General features: G+C 39.7%; 1 protein-coding gene across 1 annotated transcript; it reads left to right on the top strand.

Moving 5' to 3' along the window:
* The first annotated feature begins 6,023 nt into the window (after positions 1-6,023).
* On the top strand, positions 6,024-19,015 carry ldlrb (low density lipoprotein receptor b). Its single transcript, XM_062428551.1, has 18 exons — positions 6,024-6,246; positions 11,002-11,127; positions 11,739-11,861; positions 12,358-12,735; positions 12,946-13,068; positions 13,221-13,343; positions 13,628-13,750; positions 13,915-14,043; positions 14,151-14,322; positions 14,570-14,797; positions 14,902-15,020; positions 15,120-15,259; positions 15,596-15,737; positions 15,846-15,998; positions 16,087-16,296; positions 17,153-17,230; positions 17,371-17,531; positions 17,648-19,015. Exons 1-18 carry the CDS (start codon positions 6,165-6,167, stop codon positions 17,684-17,686), a joined length of 2,649 nt encoding a protein of 882 aa, XP_062284535.1. The 5' UTR covers positions 6,024-6,164; the 3' UTR covers positions 17,687-19,015.
* The last annotated feature ends 2,649 nt before the right edge of the window (positions 19,016-21,664 follow it).

Genomic DNA, 21,664 nt, shown 5'->3' with positions numbered 1-21,664 from the left:
CTCTAACAGTCAGCCACTGTGATTACTAAGGTGTGTATACATCACACGTGTTTGAGTTGAATATCTGGCCTGTTGCAGGTGCTGGGTCTTTCCAGACTTCTCAGAAGCAACTTTTGCAACTCACCACAGTGATTTGACTGAGGTTGAATGGAGTTGAGTCCAGATCACTCTTTGATTCAGTGAATATGGTACAGGATAAAAACTAACTACTCCACCATGCTGCTGCTTACCTGTCTCACTTCTAATATAAGCACTTATAATTGTTGATTGTAGACATTAAGAATAATGAGGTTATAATTTTTCAATTAGTACTGTAACTTTAATTGCTTGTCATTCCAATGTTGTGAGGTGATTTTTGGATTTCCAAACTGTTTGATGTACTTTTGACACTTTTTATGTTTTTTGATTTCAAGACAAAGGACCAGAGGGACAGCGGCTCCTCTCTGCTTTTGAACGCCTAATGGCTGTATGGTGTTGGATATACTGTATAGAGTATTTTTAGACTATAATGTCAATGCACGTGTGTACAGTTCGCAAGTTCAGTACTTCTATCATGGTAGGTAACTAGAGTGAAGAACATACAACCAAAGCATCATTTTCCCTCCACTAAATTATTGGGATGTGTCTGTGTTGTGTTTTGTCATTGCGCTGGAAGTCACAAGGTAACAATAAATTACAGTAAAAGTGGATATTGTCCTTTGTGTGATGTACAACTGAAACAAGTAATTAATTGGCAACTATTTTGACAACAGTTGAGTCACTTTTTTTCAAATAAAAAAGGCTGCATTTGTTGATTTTAACTTCCCAAATGTAAAGATTTGCTTCTTCATCTTAAATGACAGTAAACTGAGAATCTTTGAGTTTTGGTTTCATAGCCGGACAAAAAAAAGAAATTTGAAGGTGTCATCTTGGCCTAAGGGTAAATATGATGGGCACTTCAACTGTTTTCAGACATTTTATTGACAAATCAATTAATTGAGAAAGTAATTTGCAGATTAATTCATAATGAGAATTGTTAGGCTATGTTTACACGGAAACGATCTGAACAGAAAACGCAAAAGTGGCGTTGCGTTCTCACTTTTTATTCCGCGTTTAGACGAGCGTTTTTTGGGGGAAATCTGCGTGCATACGGTGACGCAAAAGTTTGTGGAATTCAATGTTGTATGCACACAACACCACAAAGTCTGCGCCTGTGTAGAACCTTCCCTCTACTTCTCTCCCTAGTAGCGCCAAATGGAAAACCAAAACATGGCTAAGAAGCGAACAAAAACTGACCATTTTGTCTCGGACTACACTTCTCTCCCCTCCTCTGTCATTGTCGGCCCCGCTGCAGCAGACGGGTATCAGCAGAAGGATAGGTACGTGACGTCACATGGAAGAGCGTCTGTCACCTAGGTTACAGCTTCAGACGGCAGCAAAAACTGCTGCATTTAAGGCAGACTTTTGCGTTTTTACCCTTTAGACGGGAACGCGACGGTGGAGCGTTTTTAAGATTTCCACTCTGGAGGGTGGGTTCATTTTTTTGCGTTTTTAACCCCCCAAAACGCCGTCGACGTCTAAACGAAAGGCACATCTGATAAAATATTTTGTCGGTTTCACCCGGGAGCGTTGTCGTGTAAAGTGGGCCTTAGTTGCAGTCTAGAGTGATATATATCATTACTGCAGATGAATGTGGAAACATTAAATATATGTAGAGCTGCAACATTTAGTTGATTTGTCAATCAATTAAAAATGAATTACCAAATATTTTAGTAAATATTATAAAAAATATTATAATATATACAAATACTAAACATCTGATGGTTACAGCTTCTTAAATGTGGGAATTTGAAGGTTTTGGGTGTGATATGGGATAGTAAACTGAATATCTTTGGATTTTGGACTGTTGACAAAACAAAACATTTGAAGATGTCACTTTGGGTTCCAAGAAATGAAAACTGGCATTTTTCACAATTTTGTGACATTTTATAGACAAAATGATTACTAAAGAAAATATTTGGCAGATCAGTTGATAATGAAAATAATCGTTAGTTGCAGCAGTTATATTCCTAATAGCTGGAGGAAACTGAGAAAGAATCCAGACCAGATCAAAGGGTTTTAAGTGCATTTTAGTTATCAGTGATAAGATAAATCCTCTGTACATTAAAAGCACTATTGCAATGCAGTGACATACATTTTAGTCCTTTTGAACACAAGAGAAACCTTTTAGTGAACAAAGCTTTACATTTTGAGCCCAAATAAGTCTGAAGTGTTGTTAAGCCCTCTGATGTAATGGCTGTGTTTAACCACAGGGAGGAAGTCTGAGGTAATCATCACAGTGCAAACTCTCTAGACTCTTTAAACCTCTCTAAATATTAAATACTAAAGGTTTTCCCTGAATATTTTCCTTTTTTTTCTTAAAACATTTTATAAAAGAAGATTTCACAACACCAGTGTACAATCATTTACATTATGGGCATTTCAATTATACTGTGGGCTGACTTGACCTTATTCCTTCCCCGGCTAAAAGCCTCCAAAAAAATAAAATATAAATCAACATAAACATTACATCTCCCTGGTCTATTTTCTCATTAAGGTCATACAAATATACGTGAATACAGAAACTATTACCAGAACATATGAACAACCTTGCTATGCTCCTCATATTTATGTTTATTTTATCTGAGAGTTGGCTGACATGGAGAGAAATACAGTACAGTGTTGATTTAGAGGGCTCGTGTTTGGCTGTGTGAGTGTTTTGGACAGCACCTTGACAGTATGAGGGCCTGTGTTGGAGGTCAGTGTTTACTCCACAAGGAGATGAGGGGGAGGGAGACGGATTCCGTTTCCTGATTTCTAGGAACCTCTGAATCTCCCCAGCAATTCAAAACCAGCTGTTGACATCTGCCGGGGGGAGGGGAGAGCCAGAGCAGCAGCAGCTCCCGAACTCCCCAAAACAACTTTGCTTAAAACTCCTCGTCAGGCATTATTGTGAAAATGCAGAGTCTTGTTAATAACTGAGAAGGAAGGAATTACACTGAGTTCCTCATATATCTCGATAATGACCTTTAAACTTCTGTGTTTCAGCCATTAATATCTAGACTAGGGCTTGTAGATTAAACAAAGGATCTTTCTTTTCATTTATATTTGTGGACTGCAGAGATGAATGCAAGAAAACTTTTTCTTACATAAAGGTAGTTTCTGTTTGTGTGTTTCTGTGTGGATATGTGGTCTGTTATCGGCTAGTTTTGAGGACCAATTTCAGCCTTAAGACCAGTTAATTTGGGGCAGCATTTTCAAATGGGGACAATGACAATAGCCCTGTTCTCAATTGGGAAAAAGCGGATTTTTGGGTCAGTGATTAAGGTTAGAGTTAGCCAAGTAGTGGTAATAGTTGGGGTTAGAGGAAGTCTCCAGGAAATGAATATAGTTTATGTAAAGTTAATGCTTCAGACCTCTGAAACACAGTCCACATTTCAATTTTTTCAGTGATTCAAATTAAAGCTGCAAGCAGCATTGAACGGGCCCTCACATCCCAGTGCATGTCAGGCTGCAGCGCAGTCTATTGACACATAGACGTGGCCCTCATCACACATGAGACATTTGGGGAAGATTGGACAATGTACAGTATGTAACATCACATTCATTTTATGGCGAAACATCAAATGACAATTCAATATGATTACCACATCAGTGCTAGAATAAATGCAGCATGCACATTTGGTGATTGACAATAGATGAGAGCCATCAGATATGCTGGAAAATGTTGACTGGAATTCAGAAAGGTACTGGTCTACAAGGACAAAATGGTGTCCGATACAACGGTTAACACGTGTCTGTAAATAAGATAAAGATTAACAAGATGAACAGTGAGCTAAATTATGTTTTTATTTTTATCTATGCATATTTTGCATTTAACTGTCAAAAAACACATTTTGACATGTCACAGTAGAAAAAGCACAGGTGTGTATGAATGAATTATTCCTGAAGTCCCGGTATTGCACATAAAGCTCGCTGTTGCAATGTCATGACTCACTGGGACACCTGAGCAGAACAGAGGCATCATTAATGTGATTAGTAACACCTGTGCTAAACCTACTATGACAAGTCAAAATGTCTGCTATGAACAAGGTCTATGGCATCCATTGATATAGTTTTAACTTGCCATAAAACATAGTTCTCATATCTTTGATCAGAACATTTTTTCCTTCTGATTAGAAGGTGACAGATATAGTTAGAAATGTACCACACACACACAGACACACACAGACACAGATGTTTAAGCACACTTCTCTGCAGGTGTGTTTAGTGATAGTGTGTTTAGTGATAGTGGGTGCAGCAAAACTATGTAATCCAGCCGCTATTTCAGCATTCCAAGAATACCTCCCACGGCTCATTCCCTGCCTCTACCAGGAGCCTGCAGAGGTCCTCCCCATCTACACACACACACACACAGGATCCCCACATGAAAATATAGAAACAGCCTTTTTTGCCTTATTTACTACTTCACAGATGCTAGTCACAAACTGATTAAACCCATTGATCCATTCAACACTACAGCTTCACTAATATTTTTTATAGTTGCCTGCATTGACCCCTGAAACTATGTGGTTATTCTCATTATAGTGCATGAAGAGCGACATGTGGGGCAAAGTTCGAGATTCTGTAATCAGAAACACTTTCAGAGCTGGATTCTGTATTTATGTTTTGGGGATGAAATAAATCAGCAGAAAACGAGGGATAGGACGTGACGAAGAGCACTTCCTCCAAGATAATTTCACTTCAAGAGAAATTAGTACAATCTTCGACTATCATACAACTACACTCCCAATGACCCACATTAATTGTTGCAAACTGCAGATCTTATAAAATTACAGTCAGGTATATGATCTTTCCGAGACAGATTGTCCATCAATCATAATGCTGATATTTTGTTTTGCAAATGCTCTGGTTGTTTAAGGAGAAGCATGCCATGCTGGGACTGTGGATACAGATGAACCTACTGTTTTACATTGTACAGATCAGTATTAGTATGTATCATGCAAAAGCAGAGCCTGTCTGCATCTGACTTTAACTATCCAGACTCCTTAAACGCAACTACTGTATTCAAAGCAATACTGATGAGAAGAGGCTGGCGGCTGACGTTTTTGCTCAAAGGACTGAAACAAATAATCAATTATTAAAGGACTTGCCAGTGAATATTTTGTTAATCAATAAAGTATTCCTCTAGGAAATATCTCTACAATGTTTCCAATGAACACTTTTTTCAGTGTAAATTTGAGCATAGTTCCAGGAAACATCTCGACATAAGAGTTTAAAACACTGTAAAGATGACGTGTGGGGGATTTTCTCTGTGTATGTGAGTTTGGCAGATTATGGGAAGATGGAAAAAATGGAAGATGGAAAAGATCTGCGCGCCTGCCTCCACCATATCTCTGCAGGGAAATGAAGATATTGCATTTGCACCCTTTAACCCCTGCTGCTAAAGAGGACTTCCCATGTGTGAGCACATGTTCACATGTGATGCACACAAGCTTTCTTTCCTGTCCCTGTTCTAATGTAAACGCATCACATGATCCTGACTAGTCTGTGATGCTGTATTAATGACATTTTGTTTCTTCTGTGACGGCAGTGTAAATGATTATTTATCTTATAGAAAAATGCTACGTCACCAATAAAAGTCTGGTAGGATCTGAACTTCCTTTGTTAATTCTGTCTGTCAAATTCTCTTCTTTTGTCCATTCATCCCCCTCTAACACACACACACACACACACACACACACACACACACACACACACACACACACACACAGGAAAACATACCAGTTTGGGCGGAAGAGATAGATGGATGGAGGGGTGAGGCGAGGACACACACGCGCACGCGCCATCTCAATGATACAGCACCACTGTGGCTCCGCCCTCCGGCGGTGCTCACGTACAATTTCAAACATCACACCACTGCTGTAGCCCCGCCCTCCTGTCAGCCTCATAGAAAATGGACAGATGTGACTCGAACCCCTTAACATTTTTCTTGCACTCTCCTTTTACGCACAGTTGTCTGCACTCTGATTTGATCCGCAGCCTTTTACGCACAGATCCAACATTAGTGTGAACTCTCCAATACCTGTGGCCACAGCTGACCTTTCTTTTGCCGTCAAATAAGGACACAAAAAGGGGGACAGGACATGTTAAGGATGTGGAGGGGACTCGCCGGACTGTCCACATGTTGGTGTCTGCTGATGCTGATTAACTGTTCGTCTCAAGCAGGTAAGAAATATAATTTCATGACAAGTATCTGTCTTACCACCCACAGCTCAGAGGGATGCTCCAGTCTGACGAAGTTTGGGAGGCTGTGTCATTGCAGCTGCACATATATCTAAATGTGAATGCAAACTACGCATCACAACGGATGGGAATTACACATTACACATTGTGGCGTTATTTGGGTTTTCTGGGCTACAAATCCAAATATCCCTGTGAGGCTGCTGAGCTGTACATGAAATGACGTGTCAAAAATGTTGGTGTTATCGTTCAGTTCTCGTGTTAATTCAACAATTGTTATAAATACAAAAACAATATAATAAAATAAAATAATATAAGTTACAACAACACTGTGCGGTGTACAATTTCGGCATGAATGGAATTTACGCACAGCACCTTGATTGGTTTGTTTCTCTCCAAGATCCAACCAAACAGCCAATCACGTTCGCCAGTGCTGCCGGCCGGTTTCAAATTTCAGTTGGGACGAAAACGTAGAAACAGACGGTTGACAAGTAGGAAGGGTGCGGCTAAAAAAGCCCTGCGTCTTGGCGTCCCCCCTGCAGCATGTTGGAGGAGGAGATGCAGGAAAATCAGCATTTTTCAGAGCTGCTGGTGTGTTTGTGTGTTAACCGCCCCACTGCCATTGTATTTCCTTGAAAGTAATGACACACATATCACAAAGAAAAGAGCTTTCAAAGGTCATACTTGGCTATATTGAATAATAAATTACTGAATTAATTAATATTTCATACATTCACATTCAATCCCAACTATAGCTTAGGTGAATTTACAAGTCACTGCATATTCCAAACGAAGCAGTCAAATGTCATGGATATAGCTCTTTTAGATATAGCAATTACACAAATTACAGGAAGAAGTAAAGGAGTTAAACGAGACAGAAAACAATATAAGATATAGCAGAATTAACTGATCAACACATAAAATGAAGACGAAGCCAAAGAAAACATGAATTTTAAACCTTTTGATGTTTACTGATTTGGGTTCTCAGAGATATTAAATAAAGTATATCAGACTGTATATTTTACTCCTCATATGATCCACCCAAATTAAGAATTGGCAAATAATTTACACATTGCAGATCAGAATATTCAGTTGGTAATGTATGAAAAGATTCTTGATAAAATTAACCATAAAATACTTTTTTTAAATGCAGTGGAGTGAAGGGTATTTTCAGACACAAAAAGGGAGTGAACTTTATGCCCTTTAAGGCCAAAAATGTGCTGAGAATTAACCTAGCTTCAGCCCATTCTGCCAGTTGCTCTAGTAATCCTTCAATAATCTCAACTCTCCTTCAACAGCTTTTCAGATTAAAACATGAGTTTTTCTCCAGTTCATGGCTCTCACTTCCAGTCATCAGATGTGCTTGGTGTGTGTGTGATGGCATTCACGTGTGCTTTCTCTATGTGTGTGTGTCTTTGAAGGTCTGACTCTGGTTTGTTTAATGTAGTCAAGTTGTGTTTAGCATACTCCTGAAATGAGGCATAGCTTTGCACTGAAATAAAGAGCACTAAAAGCCACAGATCTTTTTTCCTCTCGGGAGACTCAGGAGACTGCCATGACTCACACAGGTCTGAGATGAGTCTTACAGACACCCACTATGGAGTTTCATCCATCAATCATTTAGAAATATCTCAAACTGTACAATTAGTGGGGCTGGTAACACATTTGGATCCTTCAGTGAATTTAACTAAAGTGTCTCTAGGTATTCTACACAGTAGTTTCACAAGATACTGACACCAAGTGAAAACCACAGAGAGGAAATGTGCAGAGAGTTTCGATTCATCTGCAGATGATGGCCTCATTACTTTCTCTAACTGTCTAGGCCCAATGTGTTTAACTAAGATGGTTAGACCATTTTGTAGCATGTTGGACTACATACTGTAGTGTTCATTTATTAACCAGAGGCTGCTAAATTCATCTCAATGAATGTGAAGTCAGATGACAGAGCCAGTAAAACCCCAGATCCAGAGCAGAAGAGAGTGCTGTTGGTCCTTGTGATGCACATCCATCCTGGTTATTTATTAACTGTTGGCTGTATGTTTGAGTCAATAAACACACCTATTTGTGAAGGGTTGTGTGTGTGTGTGTGTGTGTGCTGCATGCAGGTGCTATTAAAAGACAGGAACGCATTGTTAGTGAACAAAGTCACATGTGGTCACAAAGGAGGCTTGTTGCTGTGCAGCATTGCAATGACGGCTGGTCTAACCTCTTGAGAGTATCTGCCATTCATTCTACCAGTCTCTGCTGTCGAACAAGTATTATTCTTCACAAATTTTGAAGGTACAATTCAAATGGCCTTACATGGTAGTGTTATGATTGTGCAGCCTGCTATTTGTCAGGCTCCCACTGTGGATATAAATAGCACCTGGAGTTTCTTGATAGAAGCCTGAGACACAGTTAACACAGTGAAGTATACTTTCGTTTGTGGCTTCTTGCTCACTTCCTTTCTATATGAAAGGATACATGGGTGTCTTGGTGGGCCAATTTTAATTTTCAGTGCAGCTATAGGGAACGAAAATGAGCTGAACAATGCATCCATTTATCTTTAATGGGGTAACTATGTGGTCTCATTAATTGTGATTGTTACCAATTAAAAATGTATGTAAACAGATCTTAAAGAAAAACTGGGGATTTCTCAATACGTATAGGTTTTCTTAAAGCTGCACTTTTCTCCATAGAAAAGTCAAACAGTAAAGAAGTAGAGGAAACCTCATCTTGCTGAACAGTATTCTCGGGAGGCTCGTGACCCATTTGTGGAAGCAGCAGGGAAGATTAGCTATGGAAAAAGAAAACATTGGCCTGTATAGTTTACAGTTTCCACCCTTAGAGACGGGGTTGGGAGTTTGAAGGTCAAGAAGGGCCAGTGATTGACCTACTTTTGCATCTTTTCCTGGAAGTGGAATAAATTAATGTTTGGCAAAGAGTGAAAGTGAGGGAGAGTTTAAGAAAAATACTTAACATTTTTCTTGTAAAGTGTCACCACAAATTACAAGAACAGCTGGACTACACTTTGGAAACTCTATTCTTGCAATAACCGCTGGCTTAACCCCAGGCCCACCCACCCACCCATTTATGAGGGAGTTTGTGTGTGTTTGTGGTTTCCGTGGAAGTGTGAGTGTAGGGGGTAAGCAGGAAAAGCTTGTAGTCAACTTCTCACTTCTGGTTTCACATTTTCAAAGTAGAAGGGAATAACTCTTGGTGGCATACAGAAAATCGGGAAAGCATCATTTCCTAATTTGTTAATCAGAGACCCATGACTCTGTTCTAATTGGTTAGGCCTGAACTGTTTTCAACTGTCATTACTCATCCACTTAACTGACAGACTTCCTTGTGTTTTAAGTCACCGCCTCCATCTGTGGTCACTGTGGTGATGCTGCTATGAGGAATGCCACATTGGGACCAATCAGCAGCTGGTGGTGTGATTGTTTCAACTCCTCCCATGCTATTGTCTTAAAGGCATAGTCTGACTAATATTATGCCAGCCTTCAGGTCACAGGACAGACTGGTGGTGCAGAGGTGATGGAGGATGCCGTGCACTGTTGTGAGAGATTGTGAACGGCCTGCGTTGGTTTCAAAGATGTGCCTTGATGTTGATGCCCTCTTTGCATTAAATGGCATGTTCACTGAGGTGTGATTGTCTCAGGGCAAGACCTAAAATAAAACAGGGTGAATCAGAGGTCAAACTTTCATATGTCAAGCCAAACGGTGAAGCCGTTTCCACTTGGATGACAAATCGACACCTGAGAATGGTTTGACTTGTAATTTTAGTCACGATGAACTGGGTCAAACCTAGTAACAGATGAACATTTTGGGTAAATTTTGTCTTTGTCAGTAAGATGAACAGTTTTACATTTGATCAACATTTAAAGTACATAAAAAGAACATGTAATTTGTGGGTGTGATAAGTGGAAATTTAGCTGCATTATCAAATAAAACATCTTTTTGTAGAGAATCCTCTTTTGTATTATCTTTTATTGTAGTTAGGATTTTTTTTTGTTTTATCTTTCTCTTTATTTACCTTTGGTTTTATAAAATGTGGACTTTAATATCTGAAATAATGTAAAATTTCAGTATTTCTGTATGTGTTCAGGGGTGTATTTTAGGGAAATTAAAGAAAGAAGGGTTGACTAATCTTTGATTGTGTGAAGAAAGGGCTACCCACATGCACATACTTCATTCTGTTATTATTTTAGCATCTCCATCCCAACGACTTATCATTAACTGGCCTCATTTAATACTTTTATCTGTATGTATTCTAACCCACAGCAGAGGAAGTTTTTAAGTGTATGTATGTCTGTGAAGCCAAAGACAAATTTCTATGAATTATTTGATTCTTATTCTTCTAATTACTCCTAATTACTTCTTGCTATTATTCTTACTCTGACATTAATCAGAAAGCCACACAGTGTTGTTATCTTAATTTGGTTATCCCTGAGTTAATAACGAGTGTAAAATATGGCTTTCACACTGTCACTTATCTGTAGTTCACTGGCCTTTGAATGTAATTATTTTGTCCTGTGTGTAATTTTCAGTTAAACATCAACCTCACAAGGATATATGTTGTTTTTTGTGTGTTGACACAAGCTCACGTTACTACGAGAGGCTCATGAGCAGTGTAAATTGAGCAATATATGCTGATAATGTCAGAGCTTGTGGTGTTAATGTGAATTAAAGGTGATGATGTAACTCAGCAGTGAGTCTCATGCCACCCTGAACGAACTCTACTTTTTTTATTGGCAGATGCAGCTTTCACGTGCAGCTCCAATCGGTTCATGTGTGGAAATGGGAGGTGTATCACCCCCAACTGGATTTGTGATGGGACGAACGACTGTGGTGATGGAACAGATGAACTGCCAGCAACCTGTGGTATGTTATTTTATCTCTGAGGGCCGAAAACTTTAAGTCTATTTGTCAATAAGATAAAACTACAGTAAACAGGGATGCACTACACATCTAATGAGTCCTTTTTGTGGATTCATCTGACCATTATTTTCAGAATAGGAATCATTAGTTTTTCCTGCTAATGTCAGAAAATAATCAAGAACACCCAATATAATGTTCCATGTTTTCTTGTTTTATCCAATCAACAGATATTCCATTTATTATCACAGCTGACAAAGAAAAGTGAAGAAATCTGCACATTTGAGAGGCTAACCAGCCAAATTTTAGACAAAGTTGAAGTGATTAATCGAGGGTCAGAATAGTTGCTAATTAATGTAGTTTTTATCAACAAATCAAATAATCCACTAATAATTTCAGATATATGTAAACACCTCATTTCTCTTGACCTGAATATTTAATCTTTTGACCCTCGTGTAACATAATAATCATCAGCAGCAGTTACAACAGCGAATCAGAAATACTAATAATAATAAAGCTACTGTTGGAGAGATATGATTATATGATTGAAGTCACAGCCTTATCTCTCTGTCAATACTTTAAATCACTTGAGTCACTCTCTGATTTTCCGTCCTCAGGAAATAAAACCTGTCCGCCATCAAAGTTCAACTGTGGACCTCCCATGAATCAGTGTATACCAAAATCCTGGCACTGTGATGGCAGAGCTGAATGTGACAATGGGGCTGATGAAAGAAACTGCAGTAAGTTTTATGAATACGTATTTTATACTTTGCCGGCATAGTTAAGTTTAACATCAAAAATAGTAAAAACTCAATAAATAAAAACCAGGCAACCTTGTAGAGTATGACACGTGTAAGAAAGGTGCTAATGATACAAGAAAGAAGTGACCGATTTTGCCTACAGAAGTTTAGTCTTATAGGAATTCATTCAATTTAAGATAAGATAAACTTTATTGACCCCTCACAGAGAAAATTATTTGTCACAGGAGCATAAGGGAGCACAAGAATATATGCATAGTATAGATAAGTAACCTTAGAAAGAAGAGGAGGATTAGGAAGTTGCGATAAATAATTAAATACAAAAACTGGACTTGAAAGGCTTGAGGGCAGAGTGTTAGCAGCATGGTAATACAGTTATTTCAGTTTCAACTGATGTGTTGTTGGTGGTGTGAAATTCATATTTCCAGCCTCATCATCACATTAACTCGTCTCTTCTCCACCTCCTGTCTCACTGCAGCGGCCAAACAATGCAGCCCTGAAGAGTTTCATTGTGCCAGTGGCCAGTGTGTATCCAAAACCTTTGTCTGTGACAGCGAGAACGACTGTCCAGACGGCTCAGATGAGGCTTCCTGCCCAAAACCCACCTGCAGCTCCCGCTCCTTCCAGTGCAACAATTCAGTGTGTGTGCCGGCCCTCTGGCGCTGTGATGGAGACGAAGACTGTGCCGACGGGTCTGACGAGTGGCCGGAGAACTGTGTGGGACAGCAGCCGGAGAAGAAGGCAGTGTCCTGCAGCGTCCACGACTTCCAGTGTGCAAATGGACAGTGTATCTATGCCAGATGGCGCTGCGATGGAGGCATGGACTGCGACGATCGTTCTGACGAGGTCAACTGCAGTGAGTTGGCTTTCTTCGCTAGATTTTCTCATTTCAAACACCTTCTCCTCTGCAAACCCATTCTCCACTGATAAATCTTCATACAGAGAGTTCATGTTAATAGAAAGAGAACCACAATAAATGATGTCAACTATGATTTTTCATTCTATATCGTGTCATTCTTTACTCTCCACATTTTCCTGTTTTCATCCATTTGTCTTCTTTTTCTAGCTCGTTCTACATGTCGCCCAGATGAGTTTCAGTGTAATGATGGTGCCTGTATCCATGGTAGCCGCCAGTGCGACAATGAGTACGACTGCAGGGACAGCAGTGATGAGATTGGCTGCCACAAAGGTGACTCTTACAGAGATCCACTCCAGTTTCACTCATTTTAACTGATCCCAAATTTTATTCCAATATAAGACCTACGTAAAACTTACGCAGGTCTTTTCCCCTCTTCCCTTTAGATTACAGTTAAATGTATACTCTCTTGCTCTTCTACACAGTAAATGTATGCGAAGGTCCTACTATGTTCAAGTGTCGCAGCGGGGAGTGTATCAGCATGGAAAAGGTGTGCAACAAACAGGGAGACTGCAGGGACCGGTCAGATGAACCTGTCAAAGAGTGTGGTAAGTGCAGCCATCCTGTACATTTTCATTTCCACTTTTGTGTTCAACACTGCTCATAAAAACTAACAAAAGGGAGGTGCATCAGAGTATCCATTTAGCCCCATTATTCCTCTGAGAAAAAGAAAACCCACATCATAGCCTGGAAAATAAAATCGCTAGCCATGTAGCCTCAGCTGGCTGGACTACATAGTTTGTGGTTTGAATGACTTCATTGACAATTTGAAGCACCATTAAGAGAGTGGATTTCATGAATACTGTTTGAAAGTTCTGTGTATCTGCCACAGACAACAACGAGTGTTTGACCACAAATGGCGGTTGCTCCCATTTCTGCAACGATCTGAAGATTGGTTACAACTGCTCCTGCCCTGCTGGATACAGTCTGAAAATTGACAAGAGAACCTGTGAAGGTGAGAGGAGGAAATTTGTCTCCCCATTTAAAAGATGAAAAACAGATATTAAAAAAAGTTATTTTCACTCTATTGTAGATCTAGGCCAGTAACAAACTTTGGATCTATTCCATTAAAACATGACTTTGTGAGAAACGTTTGACCTTCTGTTCCTTTACCTGCAGACATTGATGAATGTGCTCAGCCAGACACTTGTAGTCAGATCTGCATTAACCTGCCTGGCAGCTACAAGTGTGCTTGTGAGGAGGGCTACGAGATAGACCCTGTGAGCAAGACATGCAGGGCTGAATCAGGTAATACCTGTTCAATATTGATCCTTAAAGTAGAGTACTTTAAGTAAGTCCTATCTGACAATTACTTAACCATTTTCCTCTTTTATCTTCTTTCCTTTCTCCTCCAGGCACTGTGCCCACCCTGTACTTCACAGACAGACATGAGGTGAGGAAGATGACGGTGGACCGCAGCGAGTATGTCCGTCTGATCCCCCAGCTGAAGAATGCGGTGGCTCTGGACGTGGACATTCCTGACAAGATGATCTTCTGGTCGGACGCTTCCCTGAAGAAAATCTACAGGTTAGAAATACACAGAAACCTTATTAAATTCAGCATTTGGTCAAATGTGCTTTAGAAGAGAGTAAAGTGGAATTATGACATGTCTGTGCCGTGTTCAACTGGTAAAGACCAGTGACTGTTGAGATGCCTGTCTCAAGATTAATAAAGATTACGTTGTGAGTGAGAGACTGTGATATAGGCCAGACTGCGGATGAAGTGATATCTGTCTCTAAAGTAAAACTCTCCACCCTCATCTGCTTCCTGACAGTTCCAAGATAGACATGGCTGATGACTCTTCTCGCCATACTGTAGTAATTGGTAGTGGGATTGAGGCCCCAGAGGGCATTGCAGTTGACTGGATCCATGGCAACATCTACTGGACTGACCAAATTTTGAAGACTATCTCCGTGGCAACGACAGATGGCAGTAAGAGGAAGACCCTGATCACAGAAAACCTGGAGAAGCCGAGAGCCATCACAGTAGACCCAGTAAATAAGTGAGTATGGTTAAAATTGCCTTTGGGATCAACTGCATATTTTCACAGATTGTCTATTGGGATCACGATTCAGGTTTTCATAAATGTTCTTGTTTCCTCTTCAGCTTCATATACTGGACAGACTGGGGCGAGGCAGCTAAGATAGAGAAGAGTGGATTGAATGGAGCTGACCGTGTTGCCTTGGTAACAGATAACATTTTGTGGCCCACTGGCATCACCCTCGGTAAGCAGAGTGCCATGGACACATCAAATGAAAGCAGTTCAAACTGTGTAATACGTACAGATTTAACAACAAGTCAAATCTCCATGTGTTTCTGGACAGATTTGGTCAACCAGCGTCTGTACTGGGTGGACTCCAAGATGCACACTCTCTCGAGTATTGACGTGAATGGAGGGATGAGACACACCCTCATTTTCAGCGAGGAAATGCTCTCCCACCCCCACTCTCTGGCTGTCTTTGAGGTTAGTTATGAAGTTATATGGTCAGTTTATCCCCAGATAATGTCTATAAATGTCTATAAAGGTCATTGAAGGTGATGTTAACACATAAATGTAATTTAATAGGTTATTATTATTTATTTGGTATTTTACCAGTGCTACTATATTTCAAACTACTCAGTAATCTTGTGAGTGTTATCTGACTAAAATAGTTTAAAATATAAGGAAAGAGCTTTAATTGCTGAGGGTGCAATAATGTGGATCAGTAGTGCTCATTCTTAATCAGCCTTTATGATTAATTAATTTGTAGTTGAGGGAACTATTTAATGTTTTTGAAATGTATTTTTCTCTGTTAAACAGGAGAAAGTGTTTTGGACAGACATAAACAACAAGGCTGTCTTTAGTGCCAACCGTCTGACTGGAAAGAATATCACTAAACTGGCAGGGGACCTGGTCCAACCAGAGGACATCGTACTGTACCACGACCTCAAGCAACCAATCGGTAGAGCAACGCCGCTAAAATTAAGAACTATTAACTAACAAACTATAGAGACCACATCACACTTTCTAATCCTTTCTCTTTTATTATGCCAACCTTTCTCTCTTGCAGGTAAGAACTGGTGCAGAGAGAGCAACGGTATGAATGGAGGTTGTGAGTTTATGTGCCTCCCTGCTCCTCTGATCAACCAGCACCCTCCTAAATACACCTGCACCTGTCCTGACCACATGACCATGGGACCTGACATGAGGAAATGTGTGACAGGTAGGTGTTTCATGCACCTGGCTCTACAAATGAACTGGAATTTAACACGCAATCATGACAGTAACCCTTATATTTACTTTCCTGGCAGGATCAATTGCCCCTCCCGCTGAAAACAAAACCGAAGCCGTCCTCCCACCAAAAGCTCCCACCAAGCCTACTACAACCAGTCAGCCTGCCACTACGACGACCACTACAACCACCACCATCAGAGCTACCAAAAAACCCACAACTACCTCAACTATCCAGCCCAAAGTCTCATCCACACAGAGCATGCAAGAGCCTCCTGCTTCTGCTCAAGGTACAGGAAACAGAAAAGATAATGGTTGTATCGACACAATATACTGGAGAAAAAGGGATGATGAGTTTTAAATGTTTTTAGTCATGCTACTTGCCAAAGTAATTCCCAACAAAATGAATTGTGATATTTTTGGTGAACCTTTAACTTTTGAATTTTAATTTGTCCAATATTTTCAATGCAGTCCAAACTTTTTTTTATTAAGGACACAGCTCATGGTTGCTCCATAGTGCAATAAAATACAAAAAGAAAATAAATATATAAATACAGAATAATTTATTTTGTGCTCAAATACATGCAAAACTAATGTGATTCCTATCAGCTTCTTTTCTTTGTTTGGGTTTAGTGCTGATTAGTAAATGCTAAAATGGTGAACATAGTTAACATTTTACCCAGTCGTCATGTTAAGCATGCAGATGTTAGCATTTAGCTCAAAGCTCTGCGATGCTGCTGTGATTGTTGACTCTCAGTCTTATGTAAAGATTATTTGTAGTCAGCTGACACATAATTTATTTTCTTTTATCAGGCTTGAGTTAACTGATGCAATGTACCAAGTATTGTTGCTATGGTTATTGATCTATACTACTGTCATGTTTGTACGGTTAATCTGAAGCACCAGTGAGTTATCTTATTTTAGCATGAAGACTTGAAACAAGGGTAATAAGGGAAACAAGTAAACACATGGCTGCACTATGTGTTGGACTATTTCTTGGCTGGGTGCAGTATTAGTAGCACGAGTAGTAAAATCTTCTCATCTATCTCTCAGGGAGACAGCTAATAAGTGTATTTTCCAATGTTTCAAAGTATTCCTTTGAATATCAAAGAAATAATGAATACATTGTATGCTGTGCTTTTCCAGCAATCAACAGGTATGCAGCCATGCCCGCAGAAGCCAAGCAGCCGCGTTCTATTGCTCTCTACATTGTGTTGCCGATAAGTAAGTTCTACTGTCTCTGCGTTTGTCAAACACCTCAGCTTGCCCCACTTATTCACACTTTGAAATTCAAATGGCTGTTTCACTACTTCCCTGCCCTTATCTCACCACCTGTCCATCAACTCTTCTCTTCCACTCTGTAGTGGTCGTGTCTCTGCTGGTGTTTGGAGCGGCGTTGCTGTGGAGACACTGGCGTCTGAAGAACACCAACACCATCCACTTTGACAACCCTGTGTACCAGAAAACCACTGAGGATGAGGTGCACATCTGCAGGAACAGTTCTGATGGCTACGTTTACCCTCAGGTATCTTAATTTTGATGTCAAGTTACATATTATTACTATTATTATTATTATAAAATAATCTTCAAAATGCACCGCAAGTATGTAGTATGCTCATTCCGTGTTTTATTTTTTTGCAGAGGCAAATGCTGAGCATGGATGACATGGATGTTGCATGACCAAGAGATGTAGGAGACATTGTTTTTATCTGAAGTGATTTTTTTCTCTAATGCAAAGGTGAAGCAACAAAAGCCATTTTTTTTCTACTGCTGCTGCTTAACAGCCCCTTCCCTCCCCTGTGACCTCATTTTGTGGCTTATGTTTCTGACCTCAGCACTGTGCCGTCCAAGTCCAAAGGGAGAACTGAAAAAAAAAATAGAAATGCAGATCTTTGAAAGTGTGGTTTAGTTGGACATAACAGAGCATAATTGCAAAAAGCCACAACATGGTTTCAGAAGATGATGTTCTTAATCTCAGAGCTTTGACTCTTTTGAAGCCGAATCTGAAAATTGTCTATCTAAGCATTCTGTCATTTTCAAAAATGCAGATGTTTCTTTCTCTTTCATTAAAGAAATGTAACCAATCTCTTGTGCAAATTAAACTTGAAAAGCCTGATCTGTGCCTTCCAGCCACACTCTGGTAGTATAGTTCAGTTTATAAGGGCCACAAACGAGCCTTATAGACCTTCCAAACCAGTTTCTGTGATAGTCACCAGATAGTGCTTTAGCCCTTAGTGGGATGGCCTTCATAATTACTGTGTGGACTTCCTCTTTGTTGGCTCCCATATCAAACTCATTTTTTCTCTATCATCCTACATCTATCTATACATAAGCTTCAGAGTATGAAGAGTGACAGATGGTTTACAGTGTAAATGGAAAAGCTGCTGAATTTTTCTGAAGTGAACCAAAATGAAGAATATGTACATTTTTAAATGAAGATAGAAAAAAGTGATTGTAAGTGATTGCTTATCAAAACACTGTAAATAGTCTGTGTAAATGTTTTGTAAAATACTCTTATGTTCACTCTGGTGTTGCCTTTTTACAATTGTAAATTTTAATCAAGAAATGTTGTAAATATATAAGATATTCTTTAATTTATTTATGGAAATATACAGGAGGTCTTTGATTGTTGTCATCTGGCTGCAAATCCAGTAATACTACATACTGGCACCAACCTTGCTGAAATGTTTTTGTTCCAGCTTGGCTTGTCTTTACATTGTACATCTTTTATTTAACATATTCAATCAAACCTTTGGACACCTGCTCAGTTTTGTGTGTACGACATCTTGTCTGAGTCAACAGACATTCTCTTTGTACCTCACACCAATTTGTTTTCCCCTTTTCATTGCTAAATCACATAATTTATTTTTCTGCTGCCTTTTTGTTAGTATGATGTTGTGTTTTCATTGTGAGATAAAGGCACATACTGTAATGTGTTCACAGCAGAATGTATGTACACGTCTTTAGGACTGATGCATGTCAGCCTGTTTGTTCATGCACATTGTTATTTTTTGGTTGTTTTTCTCTTTTTTTAAATTAAAGGATATGTTTACGACTTTTTCTCTTTTATTTGGATCAGTTTTACATTTAGTAAAAGTATCTTGATAGAGATAAACTGGGTCATACGAGAAAAGACACCGTCTCATCCAGTTCCAGCCTGATGATTAGATTTTGTTACAACATGGGAGCTAAGTACTAAATGTTTTCTAAAGCTCTTCCCTGACAAAACTAATTATTCTTTAACTGGGCGCAGTGGGTACAATATAATCTTGTATGTTGCCTGGAAACGTTGCCATCACTCTGCATCTACAGCACAACACTAAACACACAGAGAGTGTATGAGTGCTGACATAAATCGCTGTTGGACTCTTGTCCTTCCTCTCTGTCTTTGTCTAAAGATCACATTAGATGCCTAAGCCAACTTAAACAAATGTGTTTCGCCTCATTTGAATGAGCAGCTGGTCTCACCTGGTGGTTTTGTTTAAATAGAAAGGTTAGCAGAAGTGCCATGACTTTTAACTAAAATCCAAATTATTTTTCATCAGGTGCAGAGACAGTTATTTTGCTCACTTACAGCAGAGAATAATGAATGTTTTATAATATTTTTCAAAAAAGGCTGTGTTTTTTTAAAAGTCTGAGATGGCCTGACCCACCCATAAAGGCTAACAACCATCTTTCTCCAGTAATATATTAAACCTGCCATAAGTCATGCTTACGCACAGTGTCATTGTAAGTGTGTTGGTTAATAATAATCAAAAAACAACAGGATATAAATCATGCTTGTAAATGCCTTGGTCAGGACAGAGACTAGTGGAGCAGGTTTTTCATGCCAAAGGTGATGGCTTTTAAATGTGTCACCTTAAAAGGACTGTGTGCATCTGTGTTTGACATCAACAGGCCGTGTCCAGGGACACACCACACCACCATCAGCTCATGTCCTTGGGAAGCTGTGGTATGTTGTCTGACAGGAACTGAGATCCACATTCCAGTGTGAAGGACTCCACACCCAGCAGTATCACATCTGATCTGGTGGTTTGTGTCCACTTTATTTAACTTTGCTGGACATTTGCTGATAATTTCATTTCAGTCAGTAATGTGGCTAATTGCATCTGAAGCGCACAGAAATCAGCATCACAACCAGCATCACTGTTGACACTTTTCTATTCATAACAAATTAGCCTGAGTACCATTGTGTACTAATATGCTATGCCCATGAGGCAATATAGGCAGAGACACCTGAGGCTCAGGTGACAAATGACACCTGTTTCCTGCAATGTTGTCCGTCATCACTATCTTCTCCTCACCTCACTATTTACATATCATCGCCGTCTCCCTATTGGCCATCTAGCAACCAAAGGGTGGAGTTGCAGCTCACACCACTGATTCGTAAGAGAAGGGGAGTATCTTTGAAAATTGACAGTCTAACGAGGGAGGGGGGGTGGGGGGATGGATGGAGGATAGGTTCCCCTGTCAGGTTACGAAACAGAGCACCGACTGTCCTCATGATTAACAACAATAGCCTGTTTGGTGTCTACCTGACAACATGAGGACCAAACGAGCCGCAGGAGACAGGAGGATGCAAAGGACATCAGTGTTGAGAATAATGGTAATAGTGCTGTAAAAATAAAAAGAAAGCTGTGTATTCTCAATTCACTTGTGTAAACTGAGGAGGATCTACAGTATCAGTGAAAGGTGGTAAAAGTGAGTCGTCCTGCATCAAATTCCAAAACTAGCACTAAGAGAGTTTACTGTATCAAGGCACGAGGTCTTACTTCTCTCTCTTTTGCTCTGATCCTCCATGCTGAGCTCAACTCCTCTGACCCTGACAGTATGTTTTCACTTTGAACAGGAGAGTCCTTTATTTGCGAGCCAATGTTGTGGATTTGAGATGACCTTTTTTTTTTTATTGTGAATGGCTCATTAAAGGATATGTTCCCAATTTTTTAAGTCTGTCTTCAATGAAAATTGAAACATGTTTTTCTTCCTGTCCATACTGGCCATTAAGAGATCCCTTCACAATGCACTTTCAATGTAAGTGATGGTGGACAAATTGACAGCCCTCTGTGCTAACATGTATTTAGAATTTTATTTGAAGCTGATATGAAGCGTCAGCTGCCCATATTAGTCAAAACATGTCAATATCTGTAGACTGTGGAAGATTTCTGCTTTATTTGACTAACTCAGAGGACTGTGGATTTCGTGCCCTATCCCTTACAATATAATTGCAATTAGAGGGGATCATTTAATGGTTATTATAACCAGGATGGGGCACCTGTCTGTTGTTTTAGGACAGACTTGAAAAATTGGGAACAGATACTTCAAGATCAGTGAAAATTTAATTTTTAGTCGTCTCATCCAGGATTTTTGGTGTAATACACTGGCCAACAAAAAAGTCGCCACCAAAAAAAAAGGTCACACACTCTAATATTTCGTTGGACCGCCTTTAGCTTTGATTACAGCACGCATTCGCTGTGGCATTGTTGCAATAAGCTTCTGCAATGTCACAAGATTTATTTCCGTCCAGTGTTGCATTCATTTTTCACCAAGATCTTGTATTGATGATGGGAGAGTCGGACCACTGCGCAAAGCCTTCTTCAGCACATCCCAAAGATTTCCAATGGGGTTAAGGTCTGGACTCTGTGGTGGCCAATCCATGTG

The sequence above is a fragment of the Scomber scombrus genome, chromosome 2 (genome assembly GCF_963691925.1).
Source record: "Scomber scombrus chromosome 2, fScoSco1.1, whole genome shotgun sequence".
NCBI lineage: Eukaryota > Metazoa > Chordata > Actinopteri > Scombriformes > Scombridae > Scomber > Scomber scombrus.
Note: the sequence above shows the minus strand (reverse complement) of the source record. Positions and strands in the feature narration are given on the sequence as shown.